The sequence below is a fragment of the Peromyscus eremicus genome, chromosome 9 (assembly GCF_949786415.1).
Source record: "Peromyscus eremicus chromosome 9, PerEre_H2_v1, whole genome shotgun sequence".
Classification (NCBI taxonomy): domain Eukaryota; kingdom Metazoa; phylum Chordata; class Mammalia; order Rodentia; family Cricetidae; genus Peromyscus; species Peromyscus eremicus.
This window is the reverse complement of record NC_081425.1, coordinates 64,715,533-64,737,824: the sequence shown is the minus strand read 5'-3', so window position 1 is coordinate 64,737,824 and position 22,292 is coordinate 64,715,533. Positions and strand designations below refer to the sequence as shown.

At 45.6% G+C, this 22,292-nt stretch overlaps 1 protein-coding gene across 1 annotated transcript in view; it reads right to left on the bottom strand.

Moving 5' to 3' along the window:
* Cryl1 (crystallin lambda 1) overlaps positions 1-20,219 on the bottom strand; it is a 119,450-nt gene extending 99,231 nt beyond the window's left edge. The window contains exons 1-2 of the mRNA XM_059274386.1: positions 20,110-20,219; positions 8,503-8,610 (exon numbers count right to left, since the gene is read on the bottom strand). Of these exons, the coding sequence (XP_059130369.1) occupies positions 8,503-8,610; positions 20,110-20,150 (149 nt within the window). The 5' untranslated portion in view covers positions 20,151-20,219. The remainder of the gene's footprint in view (positions 1-8,502; positions 8,611-20,109) is intronic.
* Positions 20,220-22,292: the final 2,073 nt, after the last annotated feature.

Sequence of the window (22,292 nt, the reverse complement as noted above, 5' to 3'; positions counted from 1 at the left end):
GGATGGCCTAATGGGAGGTGAGGTCGGAAGCATATAGTGATGAGTACAGGTTTCAGAGAAGGAAGCCAGTTTGTGGGAGAGTACGTTGTTACAAAAAGAACAAGTCTGTTCCTCCCAGGTTCCTGTCTTTCTGAGTGGCACATACATACACACACCATGCCCAAGTCTTCCCATTATGTGACGCCATTTGTGATGCAGCCAAAAGGCCCTTCCCAGACAGAGTGTGAATGGAGCTGCCCAGCATCGGATCTTCAGCTCTAAAACTGTGAGATACTAAGTCTCTCCTCTTTATAAAATAGGCAGTCTCTAATATTTTGTTACAGCAATGTGAATCAAAATGGTGAGGCAAGCGTCACATCATTCCTTTTGAAATTCATTTTAAAAACTGATTTTCTAATTCTCGTATGTGCATGAATGCAGAGGTAGGGGTGTGTGTGTGTGTGTGTGTGTGTGTGTGTGTGAATGTGTGTACATGTCTCTCCGTATGAAGGCCAGAGAAGGTATCAGGCACTCCTCTTTCTGCCTTATTTCTTTGAGGCAGAGTCTGGAGCTCACATTTTTAGCTAGGCTGGTAAGCCTCTGAAATTCTGTCTCTATACCACCATGGTGCTAAGGCAGCAGACATGGACCAGCAGAACATGTTCTTGGTGCTTGTTCTATGGTGCTAAGATTCAAAGTCAGGCTGTGGCGACTCTGCAGCAAGCACTCTTAACCATCAATCCATCTCTCCGGCCCCAAGTCACAACTGTTTTTTTCTTTTGAGACTGTGTCTTTCCACGTAGCCCTGGCTGTCCTGGACTTGTTATGTACACCAGGATAACTTCAAACTCAGAGATCTACCTTTCTCTACCTCCCAAGGGCTGGGATTAAAGGTGTGCACCATCAGGCCCGGCCCAAGTCACACTATTCTCGAGCCTACATCTTTAGTGCCGACAAGCGTGCACAGCCCTCTCCTCCTGTCAGCATGCTCCTAGCCAAGCACACAGCGTGGAACTCAGAACGCTCAGGAACAGTCACCCACCCGCAGCCCCACTGACGACAGCAAGTCACAGTCTTCAGGCTCCTCCCCAACTTTTCAGATGTCAAGTCCCCACAGGTCACTGCTGCAAATCAGATCAACTAAGGCTATTGCTGTTTGGGAAGAAAAACAAACAAAGGAAGTGAAGCAATTGCCTGAACCTGTCACGATGGCAGCCAAGAAAGAACAGAATCTGTGAACACCCAGATAACTGGGGTGGAATGACCCAGCTGAATCCACAACCCGCGACTGTGGACCTGAAACCACCAGGCTGATTACTCCTGGGCCCACACCCTGTGTACTGGGTCATGAGACCGCATCTGCCTCTCCGCTTACATTTTATTTACTTATTCATCACTAAAATTAGATATATCATCCCTTCATGAATACATCTATGATGTCTTATATTTATACTTTTTAAAACATATATATATATATACTTTTATACTATATTTACTCCTATTATGCTCTCTGATAATATATTTTATTATGTTTTCTGTGTGTAGCCAATCTGTAGAAATATAGTAGTTTTTTCTTCCACATTATATTTTCTCTGCTTCCTTGGGATTTTACCTCCAAAGCCTATGTTCAAATTTCTCCTTTCCGAACACTCACCAACAGTATGCTAGAACTACCAACTTCCCGGTAGTCTCAACACACTCCTCTGAACTGACCCGTCTCCCCTAACTGGGAAGTAGCACTTGAGGCTTTGCCTGCATATGGTGTATATGGGCAACAGACTGAATGCCAAAATAGACACTCTGCAACAAATGGCTGGGGCTATGTTCTGTACAACACCATTTGTTTACAGAATGTCCCTGTATGACACGGATTAGGGCAGTGAAAGTTCCCCTGGCAGAACAAGGCCACCAGTCCCCAGGCCTTGAACTCAGTGGTGGTTGCTGACTGCAGAAGCCCCGTCAAGGCAAGCATACTAGTTCCCACGTGTCCTGTCACGGTCCCTGGGTCTGCCTTCTTGGTGGGGCTCTCTAACATGGAGGCTGCTGGTCTAAGCTGCATCCCTTCTCTGTCTAGCAGATGGTACGGGGTGGTGCTAGGATGTCATAGTGGACACCTGTAAGGAAAGGTTTCCCCACCGAAAGTGGCAGCATCTCCATGCACAGTGCCTTCCAGGCTTCTGCTGAGTCACCGTTTGTACTGCCCCAATGGCCTGGCTCAAGTCCAAGGTCAGAGGAGAAAGCCACCTGGTGCTGGGTTGACGCACACATCTGTAATCCCAGGGCCTGCTGGGTTGACACATACATGTAATTCCAGGGCTTGGGAGGCAGAGACCACCCTGGGCTACACAAGGAGTATGTGCCTCAAAATAAAACAAAAATTATATTGCAAAGGAGCCAACAGAGGATGTTTGTCTCACATGCATGAGCCCCCAGGTTCAATCTTGGGAGGGGGGGGGTGTCAACAGACAGGACAATAATTTATGGTCATTTTGTGGTCCACTATTCTAATGAGTGGGTGGTGGTGGTGGTGGTGGTGGTGGTGGTGGTGGTGGTGGTGGTGTTTTATTTTGTTTTGTGACAGTGTCTCATGACCTCAAACTCCTGATCCTCCTGCCTCCACCTCCCAGGTGCTAGGATTACAGGCATGGACCATCACACCTCACCCACTATTCCAGCTGTTCTAGCCTAAGGTGTGTGGGAAAACTAAAAGTTCCCAAGCAGAAGAACAGCCGAATCCAGAGGAATCCAGGTGGAAACAGTTTAAGATGAAGTTTAGGCTCGGGCAGAAAGGAGGCTGGAAAAGTTAAAAACAAGGGGTCACCTGCAGGGCACGAGTTCAGAAACAATGTCAGGAGCCAAAGGACAGGGCAGCTGCCTGTTTCAGAGATCCCTTCCCGTGGTTTTATTAACTCCTGATCTCTATAAAAAGCTGACACATGCCGGGCGGTGGTGGCACACGCCTTTAATCCCAGCACTCGGGAGGCAGAGCCAGGCGGATCTCTGTGAGTTCGAGGCCAGCCTGGGCTACCAAGTGAGTCCCAGGAAAGGCGCAAAGCTACACAGAGAAACTCTGTCTTGAAAAACCAAAAAAAAAAAAAAAAAAAAAAAAAAAAGCTGACACATTTGCAGAAGGCAATGAGTCCCAGCAACCCCAGCGAGCAGAAAAAGGCGGATGACAAATGAGATGTCACCCAAAAGCAGTGGTCACAGACGAGGACGTGAGCCACACAAGACAGCGTGTTCACACCTGGGGAGCGGTGGGCAGTCAAATGATGACCCACGGCCTGAGGACTTGGAGACATGCAACAAGCCGCAGATCCTGAGAAATAATGCACTCAGACCCACAGGAGGCTTCGTTCGGCACTGTGCTTATTGGGTTTCAGTTTATCTTCTTAACATGTTCTTAGAGCTGTCACTCTGATGAGCTGGAGACCTAACACCTACCGAGCTCAGAGCAGAACAAAGGCGAAGCAAGGCAGGCACAGGCAAGGCCTCTCCCCGTGAGATATCCTCCACCTGAGATGGTGACAAGTTTCTCACTTTGCCTCCCTGCTAAGAAAAGATCAGTCTTGGATGACATTTTTTCTCCATGCACTAAGAGCTCCTGTCACATGGTATGAGTTATGATAACAACTTTTTTAATGGTTTTTTTTTGTTGTTGTTTTGTTTTGTTTTTTTGAGCCAGGGTTTCATTCTGTGGCCCAGCCTAACCTGGAATTTACCATAATCCTCCTGCCTCAGCTTCCAAATTCTGGGATTACAGATGTGAGCCACTCATTATGCCTAGCTCCTGTCATAATATTTAAAAAAAAAAAAACTCAACTTCTCCTATTCTACATTTGTTTTTACATTTTCCAAATCAATGTGAACTATTTCTACTATTTAAGATTAGGTACCAAGAAAGGCAGTGCATACCTGTAACCTCAGGACTTTGTGGGAAGAGAAAAGAAGGTTGTGAATTCTAGGCTAGCCTGGGTTACACAGCAAGTTTAAGGCCATAAACAGATAAACATAAACAGATACCATCTCTGAAAATACAGAGGGGCATGTAGCTCAGAGGGGCATGTAGCTCAGGGGCACTGGCCTAGGGGTCAATCTAACATACAAGGGATTTCTAAGACTGTCTAAAATAGATTGTGTGTGTGTGTGTGTGTGTGTGTGTGTGTGTGTGTGTGTGTGTATGTGTGTGTGTGTGTGCCGTGAGTGCTGGTGCCTGAAGAGGCCAGAAGAGGGTTGTGTGCCCTGAGCTATAGTTACATGCAGTCGTCAGCTGGCTGAGGTGGGTGATCTCAACACAGGCATTCTTTAAGAGTAGCAAGTGTTCTTAACCACCAAGCCAGCTCACCAGGGTGTTTCCTACTGTAAAATTTTCAGAAGAAAGAATAAAGAATAAAATTTTCAGAATAAAGCCAGGCCCAGTGGCACACTCCTGTGATCCCAGCATCTGGAGAGTAGGGGTAGGAAAATCAGAAGTTCAAGGCCATCCATGGCTACATATAGAATTCAGGGCCAGCCTGGGCTACTGAGACCCTTGTCTCAACAAACAAACAAAGAATCAGAATGTGGGGAGTAAGTAAGTAAACAAATGACTGAGGGAGGGGGATCTATGAAAAATACCAGAACCCAAAAAGCAAGCAAGAAAATAAGTATCACCAGGAGAGTTCTCTTTTGAGGATCTTGGAAGCTGGGCATCTTGTCTTACTTCTGCAGTGGCGAGTGGGGGTGAGGGATCTTAGGAGGAGAACTGTCCCAAGTTTGAGGCAAGCCTGGGCTACATGATGCTGTGGATATCACTCTGTATAAATAAAACACTGATTGGCCAGTAGCCAGGCAGGAAGTATAGGCAGGACCAGCAGAGAAGAGAATTCTGGGAAGTGGAAGGCTGAGGCAGAGAGACACTGCCAGCCACAGTGATGAGAAGCAACATGTGAAGATGCCGGTAAGCCACAAGCCACGTGGCAACTTATAGATTTATAGAAATGGATTAATTTAAGATATAAGAACAGTTAGCAAGAAGCCAGCCACAGCCATACAGTTTGTAAGCAATGTAAAAGTCTTTGTGTGTTTACTTGGTTGGGTCTGAGCGGCTGTGGGACTGGCGGGTGAGAGAGATTTGTCCTGACTGTGGGCCAGGCAGGAAAACTCTAGCTACAACATGATGAGTCTTAGGTCCTACTGAAACCTACTAAGACCTAGAACCTATTATATTCCAGGCTCTGAGACACGATGTGTCATCTGTAGTGGCTGGCACAGAGCTTGTGTGACACTGATACATTCAGATGACTGAAAACAAAATGCATAGCTCGAACCTACTAGTGCCCCTGCATAGAGCAGTGGGCACTCCCCACAAAACTGGCAGGGAAATGCCAGGGGCCATGAGAACCCTAATCTGTCATTTCACAGCAGCAATCCCCGTGCATTAGCTTCTGGCAGCTTCGGTTATTTGAGGCCAACACTAGGACAGTTCTGAAGCTCACGTCACTCAGCTCCAGGGTCACCAACCACAAACACCAGAAAACCAGTGACAAGTCTAGGCCTACAGAAAAGCTGTCACCATCCAAGGGTACAATGCCAAGGCGTGTAACCACCCCATCAGGGAGGGAGATATGATAAGACAGACACAAGTGCTTCTCCACTCAGCAATCAGACTTGGAGACAACGGATCTCCAAAAATTGAAATTTCCCTGGGAACCTCATGCTGAGGGAAAGAAAAGGCTGAAGTCCTGGTACCAACTCAAGGAGGAACTTGGCTCCCCAGAAGTGACTTTGTGACTCTACTAGCTCACCAAGCCACCTTGTGGGACCAGAAGCTAGATGACAAAGGCTCAGTGATGGGCAGGACCACACCTTGCCCAGGACTGCTCAGTTATGTATAACACTTGCCCTCGGTTTAAACCTAAATCTTGTGTAAGGATCCCCAAAACCAGACTTGGGGGTCACTACACTTTATTTGTTCCTCTTCCCCATATGGCCACATTGAATAAATCTCCTTCCTCTGCTTTCCACTGTAACTTGTGTCTGTAATTGGTGTGCTATAATAAGTTACTGAGCCTAGCTTGTTAGGCAGCGGAGTCCAGGCTTTGACCCTAAAACCTCTGGCAATGGATGCTTTGACCAGTTACCTTTTCCAAAGCAAGGTCCGCAAAGCTCTTATATAAACTACTCATGTGGGACTAGAAGATGACTTTGACAAAGGATTACTGTTCCTTCCATCTTTGGGATCTGCATCCTCAGGTTCAGCCAATGGCAGGTGGAAAATAAATAATCAAGAAAATGTTTTTCATCTGTATGGAACATGCACAGACAGTTTTCTTGTCATTGTCCCTAAAGTATGCAGCACAACTACTTCCATAGCATTTGCATTGCACTGGGAATAATGAGCCACCTGGAGATTGTGGAAAGACACTGGGGATGAGCAGGCTCGATACAGATGCTATGCCACATTCCTACAGGCAACTTGGGCATCTGTAGATTCTGGTGAGGGATCCAACTGATAAACTTTGACTAATTCCTTTAGATCTTCTCTGAAAACTTCTACTCCCAAAAATATGGTAGACCAGAATTTCTGAGGAGTCACTTCACAAAATCTTTACATGGGATTCTGAGTTAGAATAATTACTGTGTACCAGGAAGTCACAGCAAATGAAAATCTTTAAGGCTCACCCATTAGCCAGAAACATGTTTTTAATGGAAAGAAGGAAAGTAATTAGATCTACTTTTGGTAGAGCACATGCTTACACATACAAGGCCCTGGGTTTGATCCTCAGCACCGAAGAAAGGACTGGAATATACAGATGGCAAAAAGTCATGCAGAGAGTTGACGCATGTCGCATGCCATCAGCAGATCAAAAACAAGGTGGCACCGTTAGACACACACTGTGGCTCACTAACGCCCAGAACACTGGCTGCACCTAATGCTGGCAGGGGTACAGAGCACCAGGAACTCCGACTTATTGCTGGTGAGAATACAAAACAGTATAGCCACTTTGGAAGGCTCTTTATAAAATGGAATATATTTATGCCATTTAATCCAGGAAGTCATGATATTTAGTATTTATTCAAAGGAGTTGAAACATGCCCAAACTAATCTGTACATGAATATTTATAGCATCGTTATTCATAATTTCTAAAACTTGGAAGCAACCAAGGCTGCTCTTCAGAAAGTGAATGAATAGTCCAGGCCATGGACTATTAGTCAGTGTTAAAGTGTGGTAGGTCATTAATACATGAAGGAAGCTTAAATGCACATTGCTAAATGAAAGATTCCAACTAGAAAGAGCTACAAACTGACTCCAACTATGTAACACTCTCGAAAAAGACAAATTATGGAGATAGTAAAAATATCAGCGGTTGCCAGGGCCTGGGGAGGGCTGTATGAACAGGCAGAGCACAGAGCATTTTTTCAGGAGGTAAAAATACTATTCAGTATTATCCTATAACAGTGGACACACATGAGGACAACCCACAGAATATGCAATACCAGAAGAGAAGCCTAATGTCAACCAAGGGCTCTAGGAGACAATGATGATCAAAGTAGCTTCATTTATTGTAACAAATGACCAGTGGGAGAGGAATGTTGAAGGTGGGAAACATTGAATTTGAGAAGTTGGAGGCATGTGAGAATCGCTATACTGTCTTCTCAATTTTGCTATGAGTCTACAACTTCTCTAGATCTTAAATCAAGAGCTGCCAGCAAAACTGTCACCCTAACGGACACGTAAATAGCTGCAGAGGCACCACATGGGACTGAAGGCTAACATCACATTTGGGTCTTCCACCCCTGCCCCTATACTTGCTAATGTAAAGGCTTTCTTCACAATAGGAGCCCCTTCGCCTGTCTAGATTCATGTGCTGTTCCTGTAAACCTTAAACCTGGCCTTTATCTTCTCAGGGTTACAAGAGCTATCTCATGAAAATGGGCAATTACAGGTAGCTACAGCCTGGAGGACCTGATCAGTGAGATGGATTGAGAGGAGCAGGGCCATCGGATGACCTCCAGGTGTGCAAGCAGGGCCTACCTGTGGTGGTATTGTGTTCCCTGAAATATTGTGCACACTAATAAACTTATCTGGGGTCAGAGAACAGAATAGCCACAATATTAAACATAGAGGCAGTGGTAGCACATGCCTTTAATCCTAGCATTCCAGAGGCAGAGATCTACCTGGATCTCTGTGTTTTCAAGGATACAGCCAAGCATGGTGACTCACGCCTTTAATCCCAGAAAGTGAACCTTTAATCCCAGGGAGTGATGGCAGAAAGCAGAAAGATATATAAGGCATGAGGACCAGAAACTAGAAGCATTTGGCTGGTTAAGCTTTTAGGCTTTGAGCAGCAGTTCAGCTGAGATCTATTTGGATAAGAACTCAGAGGCTTCCAGTCGGAGGAAACAGAATCACCTGAGGAATTGGCGAGGTGAGGAAGCTGTGGCTGGTTCTGCTTCTCTGATCTTCCAGCATTTACCCCAATAACTGGCCTTGGGTTTGTTTTATTAATAAGACCATTTAAGATTTGTGCTACACCTACCTGATGTTTTCCAGGGTATTTGTTATCTGCTGTTGCTCAACGTCATAGAGTTTCACCTCGAAGCCTCCACTGGCAAACAGCATAGCCCAGCTCCGGCCAATGAGTCCACTGGGGAGAAAAGCCAATGAAAAGGATTCAAGTCATTTATCGATCCAATCACTTTTCGTGTCTCATACAAAGCAACTATAAAAAATTATACAACATCCCCCTCTTACATACAACCTTTAATAAATAACCTGAAAAGCCTACATAGACTTTATGTTGGATTTGTGTACACGGAATACAGAAGGATTTCAAGGGAAGGTGTGTGTCACTTCTGCAACACTGCCACTTCTACTTACACAAGAGACTTGAGCATCTATGTTGATACCCAGAGGGGACCTCAAAAGCCCTCACTCATGAGTACTGAGGGACAACTGCATTTTCCCTGTCTACTGTCTGAACCCCCCCCCCATAATGACTGCCACTATCCCCACATCCAAGCATGGAATGGGTGCCAGACACCATTAGACACTTTTTGGGTCTCACCTCTGTTAATCTTTGCAATACCCTAGAAGTAGATGCTATCGGTTTCTCTTTTATACTTGAGGAAAGGAAAGCATTAAGGGATTAATCTCAGGCAGGCTGCTTGTGCTGTGACCAGGAGATGAAGCCAGGAGATCTGACTCAAGAGTCTTTACTCTTTGTTTTAGGTTCTGTTTTATTTTTATAAAGAAGAGTAGGGATTTTTATCAAAAGATATTTTTAATATAGATTCCAAGCATCCTGGTTAAGAGAAAGAAAGGTGGGGCTAAAGAGATGGTTCAGCACTTAAGAGCACTGACTGTTCTTCCAGAAGACCCAGGTTCAATTCCCCAGCACCCACATGGCAGCTCACAACTCCAGATCCAGATCTGACAGCTTCACACCAATGTACATAAAATAAAACTTAAATAATTTTTTTAAAGTTAAAATGTTAAAGAGAGAGAGAAAGGCACCAAGAAAGAAAGATACACCAGACAGCATGTGTGTGAGCTTCTCTAAGAAACACCCCCAAGATCTAACTTTTGTTTTTCTTGCTTCTAGACAAGGTCTCCATAACAGCCCAGGCTGGCCAGGGAGCTGAGGGAAACCTTGAACTCCTGATTCTTCTGCTCCCACTTCTGGAGTGCTGTGATTCCAGGCTTATGTGCCACCATTCCAGTTTGCATAGTGCTGAAGACCAAAGTCAAACCTCTCCGGTGCTAGACCACACTCTAAGTAGATGAGCTACGACCTGAGCAAGAGTCTTTATATCCATCCACCCTTCCAGACTCACTGCAAGTCAAAAGGACAAAAAGTCACCATTTCCAAAGGACTAAAAACAATGTTATAAAACACAGCTAGATGCATGGTATACATATAATATACCTGTTATCCCAGAACTTGAGGGTCAAGACAAGAGAGTCCTGAGTTCAAGGCCAGCATGGGCTACACAGTAAGATATATCCATTAAAAAAAAGTTCAGAACACATCCAGGGTCCAAATTGGCTTCTAATCCCATTCTTTAATCAAAGGAAGCAGGACACTTTGGAGAAATGAATAGTTCTAGGACTGAGCTGCAAGATCAAAGATGACCCTGGAGCAGTCAACAACACCAGAAAGCCAGGAAGTGCTAAGGTAGATGCCTGGCTGGCCCAGTGTGTCAAAGAGAACCATACAACCATTAGGAGAGTGCTCAGGGGCCAAGACAATGAAATCCAGCTTTCATTACATAGAAACAAATAAAAGTACCCTTGTGGAAGAATTCTAATAATTCATGCAGCTACACCACCCTCAGGGACATGAGGTCATACTCTGTGATGGCTATTCTTGGTTGTCAACTTGACTACATCTGAAGTAACTAAAATTCAAGCAGCTGAGAATACCTGTGAGGGGTTTTTTCTTAACTGAATCATTTGAAGTGGGAATACCCATCTTTAATCCAGATCTTAGAGGTGGGAAGACCCACCTTTAATCTGGGCCCCACCTTCTGCTGGCAGCCTCTATAAAGGACGTGGAAGGAGGAAGCTCTCGCTCTTTGCCTGCTTGTCCTCACTCTCACTGGCAAGTCCATTCCTTCGCTGGGATTAGAACCTGCTTCTTTGGGATTCTGGCATACACTAAAGACCTCATGGACTGAACAACTACTAGATTCTTGGATGTTCCTTTGGGAGACAATCATTGTTGAACTAGCTGTACCACAGTCTATAAGCCACTCTAATAAATTATATGATAGATTATATATATATATATATTCATATATATTCATTCTATCAGATCTGACCCCGAATACACCTTCCATCCATCCCTAATATAACGTATGCAGAGCCACTCTCAAAAGTATAGTAAGGAAGGAAACAGAGTAACTCAGCCATAGAGAAGCAAGGCAAACAGGACCTTAGCCAGGTTGTTCAAGGTTACTATCAATAATGGTGAGTCATACTGACTGTTCACTCCCAGGATGTGCTGTGATGAGAATGGCCCTTGACCTCTAAGCCCTTCCCCCCAACAGCCTGTCTAATCAGGAGCAAAATATTAGGAGAACAAACAGAATTCAACTTCTTGCCTGGTGTTCTTCAAAACTGTCAAGGTCACCAAGAACAAGGAAAGTCTAAGAAATTGTCACAATCTAGAGGCACTGATACAAAAACAGCAAATGAAGTGGCCCTTTGCATCAGTGAGGGATTAGCTCCAGGGCCCTCCTGCTCCCGTCCCTGGAGGTGGCCATGTTCCTTGCATGACGCAGCATTGGCACAGAACCTATATCCATCGTCCCATATCTGTAGGTCCTGCCTTGATCATCTGAAAATGACTTACACAACGAAAATGCTATTATACATGACTATCACACTACATTGTTTAAAGCAGTGGTTCTCAACCTTCCTAACGCTGAGACCCTTTAATACAGTTCCTCATGTTGTGGTGACCCCCCCAACCATAAAATTATTTCATTGCTACTTCATAATTGTAATTTTTCTACTGTTATGAATCATAATGTAAATACCTGTGTTTTCCAATGGTCTTAGAAGACCCCTGTGGAAAGGGTCCTTCAAGCCCCAAAGGGTTGAAGAACTGCTGGTTTAGAGGACAATGACAGGGAAAAGTCTGCACACATGAAGTCAGGCACTTTTCTGTCAACTATTTTTCAGGCCACGTTTGGTTAAATCCACAGCTATGGAGCCCAAGGACCCAGAAGTGTGAAGAGAGTCTCCCCCTGGGACTTTTTCCAAGCCAACTCCATTGCTGGACCATTATCTCCTATGTGCAGGCCGGCATGGAGTGGCTGAGAGTGCGTGGGAGCAAAGGACAAACCCAAGCAAGACCCTGCTTCCGTCTTCATCCCAAGGCCTGGGAGGGTCACTAGACGCTAACCCAGGTCTTGCTGGTGTATCTCAGCATGCGGATAAACGTCCGTTTTGTGCAGGGAAGTGGGAGAAGCAGTGCTGATCAGCAGCAGCGCACTGTTTGCACTTGACAGGATGAACTTCACGCTCTGGGAACCTTTGTAATCTTGGCACACTGTAGAGCCTGATAAGTGTTAGCTGTTGACAACCAAAAAAAGCTGACATATGTATGCTACTGACACACTCCAGGTAAAGGTCAGCGGCGCTTCCTATGGGGTGAACACAAGCACCACGGCAGGTGACTGGAGATGTGCAGAGCGCCCGCTGTATGCCAGGCACCACTCCAGCTCCAGATCAGATGGAGTTTACAGTGGGCAGAAGACAGCCCACTAACGGAAGTGCTGGGAAAGAGGAAGTAGCAGGAAGAAGGGCCTTGAGTAGGAAGTGGGGACTGGGAGGCAGCAGAAATCTGAAAGCACCACCAGGGACTCTCTCACCGGGGCACTGCAGGAGGTGAGGGGAGGCGCCTGGAAGAACCGTTCCTGGCAGAGCTGGGGTGTGTTTGCAGGTCCAGATGAATGAACAGGACGGCATCACTAGCTCGGAGGTGGCAGGAAAGGGTGGCAGAGGATGAGGTCAGAGAAGGGAGGTCAGAGGGGTGATCTCATTGCATACATAGCACCTCAGAGGCCATGGCAGGATTTGCGTTTTTAAGCTGGGTTGTGATGAAAAGTTTTAGATTACAGATGTGAACTGACTTGTTTTAAAAGTTTAAAAGGAGCTGTGCACACCAGTACTCAGGAGGCCGAATCAAGTAAACTTTGAGTTTAAAGCTATTCTGGGCTATACAGCAAGACCCTGCAACACACAGACACACACATAGGCTCACACACACACAGAGACACACACCACACCTCAAGATGCTGGGCAGCAGCAGCAAATGTAGCTTCCAGTCAGTCCTGAGATCACTAAGTAAACTACAGATTCCAGTTGCTTCGGCGCTAAACTGGGATGTGTAGATGGGTGGTTGGATTTAGGCATTTTCCACTTCTGGTATGTTCACCTTAAGATGTATTTACCAACACAATCCCATCACAAGTCAAGACGTGTCTGTGCTTGAGCAAACAGGGGAGAAAGGAGTTCAGAAGTCCTGAGGCTGTTTCAAGATGTGGTAGCAGAGTGGACCAGGACAGAAGCAAAGGATGAGGAGAAGTGGTCAGCTGGGTTCTAGGTGCATATCTCCTTCAAAAATAATTGCTGGTGGTCCATATGATGTGGCGGGTGGAAGAATCAAGGATAATGCCAAATTATGTTCCAATAACAAGAAAGAGTGAGACGTCACTAGCTCTATTGATGAAGACACTGGGAGAGACAATCAGGAGTTCAGTGCAGAATATTTTTAAGTGGGAAGCTGACATTAAAGAGGTACGAGTCTAGCACATAACTGGATAAGAACTGGGTTCAGAGTCAAGGCCTGGCCTGAGATGTCAACGTGGGCATTTGCAAGAATGAGATCTCCAAGGAAGTGAAGGTTGATGTAGAAGTCAAACGGTTGGGCTTTGGGACAGTCCAGCTTTTTCTTTCTTTGAGATAGGGTCTCAGCATGTAGTCCTGGCTGGCCTGGAACTGGTTATATAACCAGGAGGATGTTCCAACTCTAGTGGGGAAGTGCAGTGTTGGCCAGGTGACTCAAGCAAGTTCAAGGGGTGCATACACGACCACCCACTGAGTTCAATCCTAGATCCCACAAAGTGGCAAGAGAACTAACTGTTGAGAATTGTCCTTTGACCTCCACACATGCCCTGCATCATGAGCAAGTGTGATGGTAGGTAGGTAGGTAGGTAGGTAGGTAGGTAGACAGACAGACAGACAGATAGATAGTAAGTAGATAACAGATATATAGATGATGGATAGATAGATGGGTGGATGGATGGGTGGGTGGGTGGGTGAGTAGGTAGGTAGGTAGACAGATGACAACCAAATGAGAAGGTGGGAAGGATTGGGGGGGGGCAGAGAAACCAAGGAGAAGATAGCACCCATCTGTGTTCATCGATCAGGTTCAGATTGGACTGAGACTCAGTCATTTAGCTGGATAAATAGGAATGTGGATCAAGGTAAGAACAGTCTAGGGAGTCCAGTGTCAAGAAGATCCTGCCTGGGGAGGGGCTAGGCAAAAAGGGCCTCCGGATATTAACTACCAGTCTCTCAGGAGCAGAAGGGATAGGTGGGCATGCTAATATATTTGGCAGTGTCTCAACTGGGAGATTTGACTCCATGGTCTGCAATATCAAAATCATCTATAATTAATGTGGCATATATATATATATATATATATATATATATATATATATACACAAAATTTTAATGAAACCCTTAGAGCTCTAGATGTGCACTGATCAATATGGTAGACTTAAGCCATGCATAGCTACTAAAATTTAAATTACAGTCAAGTAAATGTTAAAGTTCAGTCAATGAGCAGAACTGAACACAGTTTAAGTAGTCCATGTCCACATGTCACAGTGGCTACCAGGTTGGACAGCAAGGGCCAAGATATCTTTCCATATCCACAGGTCAGATATTGGGAGAACTTGCATCTGTTTTGAACATGCTGACTTTGCCTGGTCATTACTCCCTAAAAAATAAACAACTATTACATGGCACTTACACTATACTAGGTGAGGTATAAAGATGGGGAAATTAAGGAGATATGGGATGGGAATGGGCTTCTTATCTAGAATCTAGCTTAAGTCTCTCACCAGCTACGAGTAAGGAATTCCATAACAACTAACATTTGCTGTAAAGCTTGCTCACCTAAAGACAGTATTCCTTTTACACAGAGGCTTCTTAAGTAAGAATGTTAAAACAGCAATGAGTCATACTTGAGGTCTAATCATATACAGCCTTACTCCCACATGTAAAATATATTTTTATGTGACATTTTCTGGAGAGATCACACCCTTCTACATATGTGAAGACTTGTTACGTAGCCATGGATGGTCTCAAACTTACAGCAATCCCTTGACCTCAGTCTCTTGGGTGCTAGGATTACAGGCACCACCAAGCCTGACTCTAGCTACTCTTAAAATTAGCTGTCTACAGCTACCTCTTTAGGAGAACGAGGTGAAGTAAAGCTGCCTCTAATCTCTTGATTTAAGTGAGCTATATAAAGCTGGTTAGTACTAAGTGTTTCCTAGGAAGGGCACATCAGTGCTGTTGTTGACTCAGAGGCAACTAGTATATGTATGGTTGGTTCTCTGTGTGGGGGAAAAAAATTAATAGATCTTTTTTCAGGAAGTCCTTAGGGCAGCACTTGGAAGAAAATACCTATCTCAGAAAGTTTCTTATGTTAAAAAAAAGATGCAGCTTAAGAGCCCCCACCCCTAACTGAGGATCTATTGACAGTTGATGGCTTCTGGGGAAGGGAGGGTCAGTTTTATTTAGGGGTGTGGCCCCTGGTAAGTTAACCAACCACTCATGACCCACTCATGGTTCCACACCTATGAGTATATGGGCAGCACAAATTGGAATTTTTTAAACAACAACAAAAAAAAAACCCCACAACATTGGGAGGGTGTGGAGAGGTAAGTGTAGAGAGTGAATATTACCAAAATACATTGTATGAAATTATCAAATAATTCATTAAAATAGTCTATTAAAATTACAATTGCCCCGAAGTAAAATTCTGGGCACTTACTAATGAAGAAGATTCTAGAGTATAAATCTCTTGTTTTAATATTGTATTGGCTGGTTTTGTGTCAACTTGACACAGGCTAGAGTCATCAGAGAGGAAGAAGCCTCAACTGAGGAAATGCCTCCATGAGACCCAGCTGTAAGGCATTTTCTCAATTAGTGATCAATGGGGAAGGGCACAGCCCATTATGGACGGTGCCATTCCTGGGCTGGTGGTCCTGGGTTGTATAAGAAAACAGGCTGAGTGAGCTGTGAGGAGCAAGCCAGTAAGCAGCACCCCTCCATGGTCTCTGCATCAGCTCCTGCCTCCAGGCTCCTGCCCTGTGTGAGTTCCTGCCTTGACTTCCCTCAGTGGTGGACTGTCACCTGGAAGTATAAACTGAAATAAACCCTTTCCTCCCCAAGTTGCCTTGGTCATGGTGTTTCATCATAGCAGTAGTAACCCTAACTAAGATAAATATCAAACAATGTTCTCCAGGGCCTTCATAGTGTGGGGCCTGGGTGATAGCTATTGGAAACATTCAAACATCTGTGCACAGGACTAGATATGGATTAAAGTGCAAGTATGGGCAACACAGTATCAGCTCCTAGGGGAAGTTTCCAGAGACCCAATCTATCTGAGAGAAGACTATCCCTGAGCTGAGTGCTAAGCACTATGTCTGACGAAAAGAGGGTGAGAGAAAAGGCAGCTCCAGCAGGACATGCACAGTGCCTCCCCCTTAGCAACCCCCAGCACACATGCCCACAACCACCCCAGACAGGTTTCTATCTCAAACAAGCTCATGTCTAGAATAGGTCTACCAACACAGAACAGTGTGTGAATGAACACAGCACTCCAACAGAGTGAAAGCCTGGGAACACAACTCAAATGCCCATCCATACTCATCTCTATTCCAGTCACTAAAGCTGTCATTTCCTGATTTCGCCTCTTTTGCTCCCACAGCCTTATCGAAGACTACTGGGGCCCAGCCCTTCTATAGTCTTCTCCCAGGGTTCCAGAAGAGACCCTAACAGTGGTGGATTAATCTGAGGGATACTCAAATGAATCTATGTGCATCGAGCTCTTTAGTCCATTCACTTTATTCTTCTAAGTCAAAATCTCTCTGCACAACTTCAATTCTGTTCTCACACTTAGCTCCTCTCTGTCCCTTCCTCTCCTGTCCTCTCATTGTTCTAAGTTCCTTCCATCTTTGTTTCTTCCCCTCCTCTCTCCCAGGTCCAGTTTAAACACACATACAATCCACAATTCTCTGGCTTCGCCACTATCGGCTTAGGTGGGTCAAGTCTGCTCCGTAGCTAGGAAGCCTGTCACACAGCTTGATGCACCTGGTGTGAAAAGGCCCTTTTTCTGAATATTGTTAGAGGGGAAGTCTAGAGGTGCCACTTGAGCTGTGGAAGAATGGAGGGTCTAACCTTACTTTGCGCAAGAAACAAAGCTATGTACCTAACGTCTGCCTGGCCTAGGTGGTGTCTCTGTATGGATATTTACCTTAATTCAGGAGACTGTCTGGAATGCTTATTCTGTCTGTATGACAGGTATCTCAGACAAAATACTTTTGTCCAGAGATGGCCCTGGCCTTGGATGCTTGCTAAAGGAGATAATTACAGAAGGCAGACATCTGATTCTAATGCTAAAAAGGTGAAGAAAAAAAAAACAGCCTGGAAAAAGGAAGTCTCCCCTGTGTCATGGTTGTAAGCACAGTTGGGAGAAGTTATCTAAAAACCTTAATTGCATAGAGAAAAACTGTGCCCAAAGAATGATCAATCACACTGTTAGAAGAATCAAATGGGAAAGCTGTAATAATACACATAAAATCATGCTATATTCAAATATATGTGATATATTCAAGAGCCAATGCACCAATACTTCCTTGAGTCTTGAATTCCTCTGGAAAAGCCCTTGACTCTTCCAGGTAAATGCTCTGTCATAATCAGCTGAATTCCTACATCATATTTCTGTGGCTCATAGCACAGCCTCATACCATGTTTTGGTTTTGATTTTTCTTCATCCTTAATGCTCTCAAATCTACTCTTCCCTACTGTTTTAAAACAGCCTGCCCCAGAAGCTCATAGGGTTAAATGGTCCTAAGGAAGGGTAGCCCTGGTAGAAATAGCAATAGAAAATAATTAAATCAAGGCCAAATTTCTAGATAGGTGTGGCCTATAATCCCAGCACTAAGAAGGCTATGGGGAGAGACTGAGGCTGAAGGACTAGAAGGTTAAGGTCATTCTCAGCTACACAGAGGGTTTGAGTCCAGCTTGGTCCACATAATACCTCTCTCTCTCTCTCTCTCTCTCTCTCTCTCTCTCTCTCTCTCTCTCTCTCTGTGATGAACTTCAGAGCCAGTGATCTGGCACATGTTCACAGTTCTCACACTTGAAAGGCTGAGGCAGGAGAACATGAGATCTAGGCCTGCCTAGGCTACATAGTAAGGTCCTATATCAGATGGAGTGAAAATGACCTAGGGTATAGCTCAGCAAGGAACTTACCCAGGGTCCAGTCCAATCCCCAGCACTGCAAGGAAATGAAAGGAAAGAGGGGAGTGGGGGGGCAGGCCAAAGAGAGGGCCAGAGTGTAAGTCACTTGCCATGAAAATCTGGCAACCTCATCAGAGTTTGATCCCCAGACCCCACATGAGGGCATGGACCAAACCAACTCCACAAAGTTGTCTCCTGACCTCTACTCATACTGTCACATACACACACACACACACACACACACACACACACACACACACTTACACACACAATAATAATAATTATTTTTAAACTTGTGTAACTGCTTTAAAAAACAAAACAAAACAAAAAGTGAAGCCCAGCCAGGTCTGTTTTGCTGTTGTTTTTGTTTGAGACTCTTGCCCAGGTTGGCCTGGAACTTGAGAGCCTCACGTCTCCGCCTTTTTGGGATCACAGGTGTGCAGGTGTGCGGCCTTGCCAAGCTCTTTATCCAGGATGAAGGAATTGATTTACATTCTGGGCACCACCTGTTAAATGGATGGGCCCTTGAATCACCTATGGGGCCCTGAAAGATGGAGATGGAGAGTGATAGAGAAGACAGAAATAAAGTTACTAGAGATGAGGCACACAGTAGAAGATTGGCAATAGATACTATATAGACTGGTGGATGATTGACTGATAGCTGGATGGACAGATGAGAAAGGAGGGTGGGGAAGGGTGAGGGGAGGCAACTTTGTGTTCATAAGGGTGTTGTAACAAAAGACAGACAGAACTTTTTCATTAGAAGACAAAGAAACATGCAATGGCCCCAGGTCATCCTGCGGTGCTAAAGACGCCCCAAGCCTCTTCTAAGTTCCCTGTCCATGAGCTCAGATAACTGAGTAGCTCCTCCACCTGACACACCTGTTAGGCTCAGGCAGAGCACTACTTCACTCCCAACATGAGATCCAAAAAAAAAAACCCCAGCCCTTGACCCTGGCCTATCACAGAAGGCGAGGCAGCACAATTCACCACAGGGGCAAAGTGCACTTTTTGATATTCCTTGACCATTCAACCGCAAGCATCTACGGAAAGGACAAAGGTGCAGTTAATTCCACAGTTCTGTGAGAGAGAAAATGGCCGGAGGCATCCTGACACCTTCCTCCAAAGGGTTCTGAAGGACAACCCCTGAACTTGGGATTGGTCTGCAGGCCGGGCAACAGGTGGTCAAAAGCATCAACGGTGACATAGCCACACCTCAAGTAGCTATCAACCAATACGAGTCACTATGTGTTGCTACGTGTTGATAGAACTACAGACATCTAAAGAAAAGTACACCTAAACGCCCCCTCCTTATTGAAAAAAAATAGCAATGGAGGAAAAAAGGGAGGCGTGAGAAGGGAAATCAGTATGGATGTACTTGGGTTGTAAAGTGACTCAGCCTCCCTCCTTGGGACACACATACACAAGAGTGATGAAAGCCAGATGTTTTGACTGACAAGGGCTCTGCCTCCAGAGACTTACCAGCCTAGCCTCGGGGTGCACATGAACCTTCTTAATGCCCCAGGCCAATCTCTACCAATCACTATCATCCTGGGTCAATCACTTGTCTGTGTTCTTTAAAAAAAAAACTAAGGGCACTGTTTTCAAGCTGGGTGTGGTGGCACGCACTAGCAGTCCCTGTAATTGGGAGGTAGAGGCAGGAGGATCAGGAGTTCAAGAACAGCCTCAGCTACTTAGAGACTTTGAGGCCAGCCTGAGCTACATGAGACTCCCGGCTCAAAACATTAGAACACAGTCTTCGCAGGATCATCGCTGGTACTTGATGCCAGGCACCTCTGAGGAGCCCTGCACCACTGAGCTCTGTCCAGCCTGCACTGACAAGGGTGGAAACCTCGGGGTGACCCCACACCGACTTAAGGAACACATTAGCTCTCCTCAGGGCTCCGCCAAGCCTCAGCCGCCACCGTGTCTCCTGCCAGGCCAGCTCCGGAGTGCAAGTGCGAAAGCGCCTGGAGGAGCGAGGTATACAGCCTGATGCCCACCCGAGGCACCCACGGCCGCCCGAGCGAGGCCCCAAGTTCCGAACGCTGCCGGGGCGCCAGCCACTGCAGCGCAGCGCCACTGAGACCTTTACCTGCCTACGATCACCACCCCTCCCGCTGCGGGGGACGCCATGGCAGATCCGGGCCTGGCAGCACAGCTGCGCTAGCAGAGGGAGCAGGCAGAGCAAAGCCGCTGTGAACTGGTATGGGGCTGGGCGCCAGGGTGGGGCTGGGCGCCAGGGTGGGCGTGCCCGGGCCTCGTGCAGCCGCGCCCATTGGCTGCCAAGCTCCGAGGCGGGGCCGAGACGAAGGAGGGCGGGTGGGTCACCAAGCTCTAGCACCAGGAACGTGGGAAAGTGGGAACGTGAAAGAAACCCGGAAAACCAGACACTTCTGAGCTGAGCAATTTTTGCTTTTCAGTTTCTGACAGGAAATCATTAAACCAGTGTCCCTAGGAGCGGATGCTGCCAGGTTGGCACAAAGCTTTACCCTAGAGACACTTTGAAGAAAAATGTTCCTTTAAAGACATTTAAGACATACCCGGCAGTTTGTTTCACTGTTTACATTCGACTCTACACAGGAGATGCAGGTCTGGTGAGATACCTGCCGCCTGGCTTCACTGTTGTGAACTGAGGCCCGGGTACTTAGGGACAGCAACGAAGGAAAACTCCGGATATGTCACTCTGCGAAACGGAAGGACGCGTTTGAATTCCTTGTAACGTGCCACAGCCACTGTGTGCCTTACTTCCTCCTTCCAGAGGCGTGCAGTACCATGTGTGTTTAAAAAAAAAAAAAAAAAAGCCAAGCAGGGCATGCACCGCCCCTGCTCTTTTACAAGACCTAAGGCAGCTTTCAACTGCTCTTCCTTGCTGGAGGAGAGGTCAAAATGACTAAGGTAATGCCATCTTGTCCTAACTTCATTTTGTGTCCGCCTAGCACTCCTCAGCCTTCAACCCCTAAAAGCCGTATCTGCCTTAGCAATGCTTTTTTTCTCTGTGACCCTGACCATGGTCCAGGCATATAAGCCAAAATAATTCATGTTTGTGCGAGCTAAAACTAAAATTAGAGGAAGTGTAAACAAAAAAGAATTGTCATGGAGTGTCTGAAAAATACTGCTGAGTTTTCCAAGAAAACGATGTTACTAGGCCACCCCAAATTCCTCACTAATGCAATTATGGTTTTTGTCTTTAAAAACATTGTACCCCAAGAAACATTTTGGAGGCATGAGCCTACTGTGGGTCCGGCCATTAATAAAGAACTAATATACTTTCTGTTGGCTTAATTAGTGTGGTTGTCAGTAGCTATCTCTTGTGGATCATCTCAAGGTCACGGTAAGTCACTGGGAGAGCATCTGCCACAGCTCAGACTTCAAAGCCTCCATCCTCTGATGTCAACAGTTCCTGAAACAGACACTAAAGATTACATGGGGTCTGGGCGACGAAGTGAGGACTCTGCACTGCCCCCTACTGGGGAGGGTGCCTACTACAAGGTTTAATGTTTGGGCAAACAAAAGTTCCAGGCCTTTCCCTGCTGCAGGCCCTTCTTGTGCATGGCTCTGAGGTATAGAGCTTCAAGAAGCCTCTAAAAAGCCATGCCTGGTGTTGCTCGCTGCTAATCTCAGATATACGGTATGCTAAGGCAAGAGGACAGATTGATCTCGAAAGTTCAAGGCCAACCTAGACAACTAGTCAAGAACCTCTCTCTAATTAATCAATCGAAACTTTAAAAAAAAATTTAAAATGAACCCCTTGCAAATAGCCTAACACTGGCTTATTTTTACTCTCCGTCTAAGAGACTACACCTCTTAACCTGTAGGTCTTTTGTCAACAAAACAATACCAAGTTCATTTGTTGGCTAGCAGCTGGTGAAAATCTTAGACCCTCACAGTATTAATACATTACAGAATTTAAAATGTAAGTGCTATTTTATTTTGTTTTTCCCATGCTGAAGCTCAAACCCGGGGCCTTGTACCTGTTAGGCCAGTGCTGTGCCACAGAGCTACCCACCCACCCCCAACTTGTATAATCCTTTTGGGTTAATTCCAATTCTAGAATCTATTTTACAAAAATATAGAGAGACAGTGATACAGAGAAAATAGTTTATTTCAGCGTGGTTTTTAAATGAATATTCGCCAGTCGAAGGTGGTTTTAAAGATGGTTTGATTTTCAGAGAATATCTGCTTCCTGTGAAGTTAGAGGAACAAGGACGGAATTCAGCATCTAAGCACCTAAAAACACAACAGGAAGACCTCCCCGAGTAGAGAATACAGTGGTCT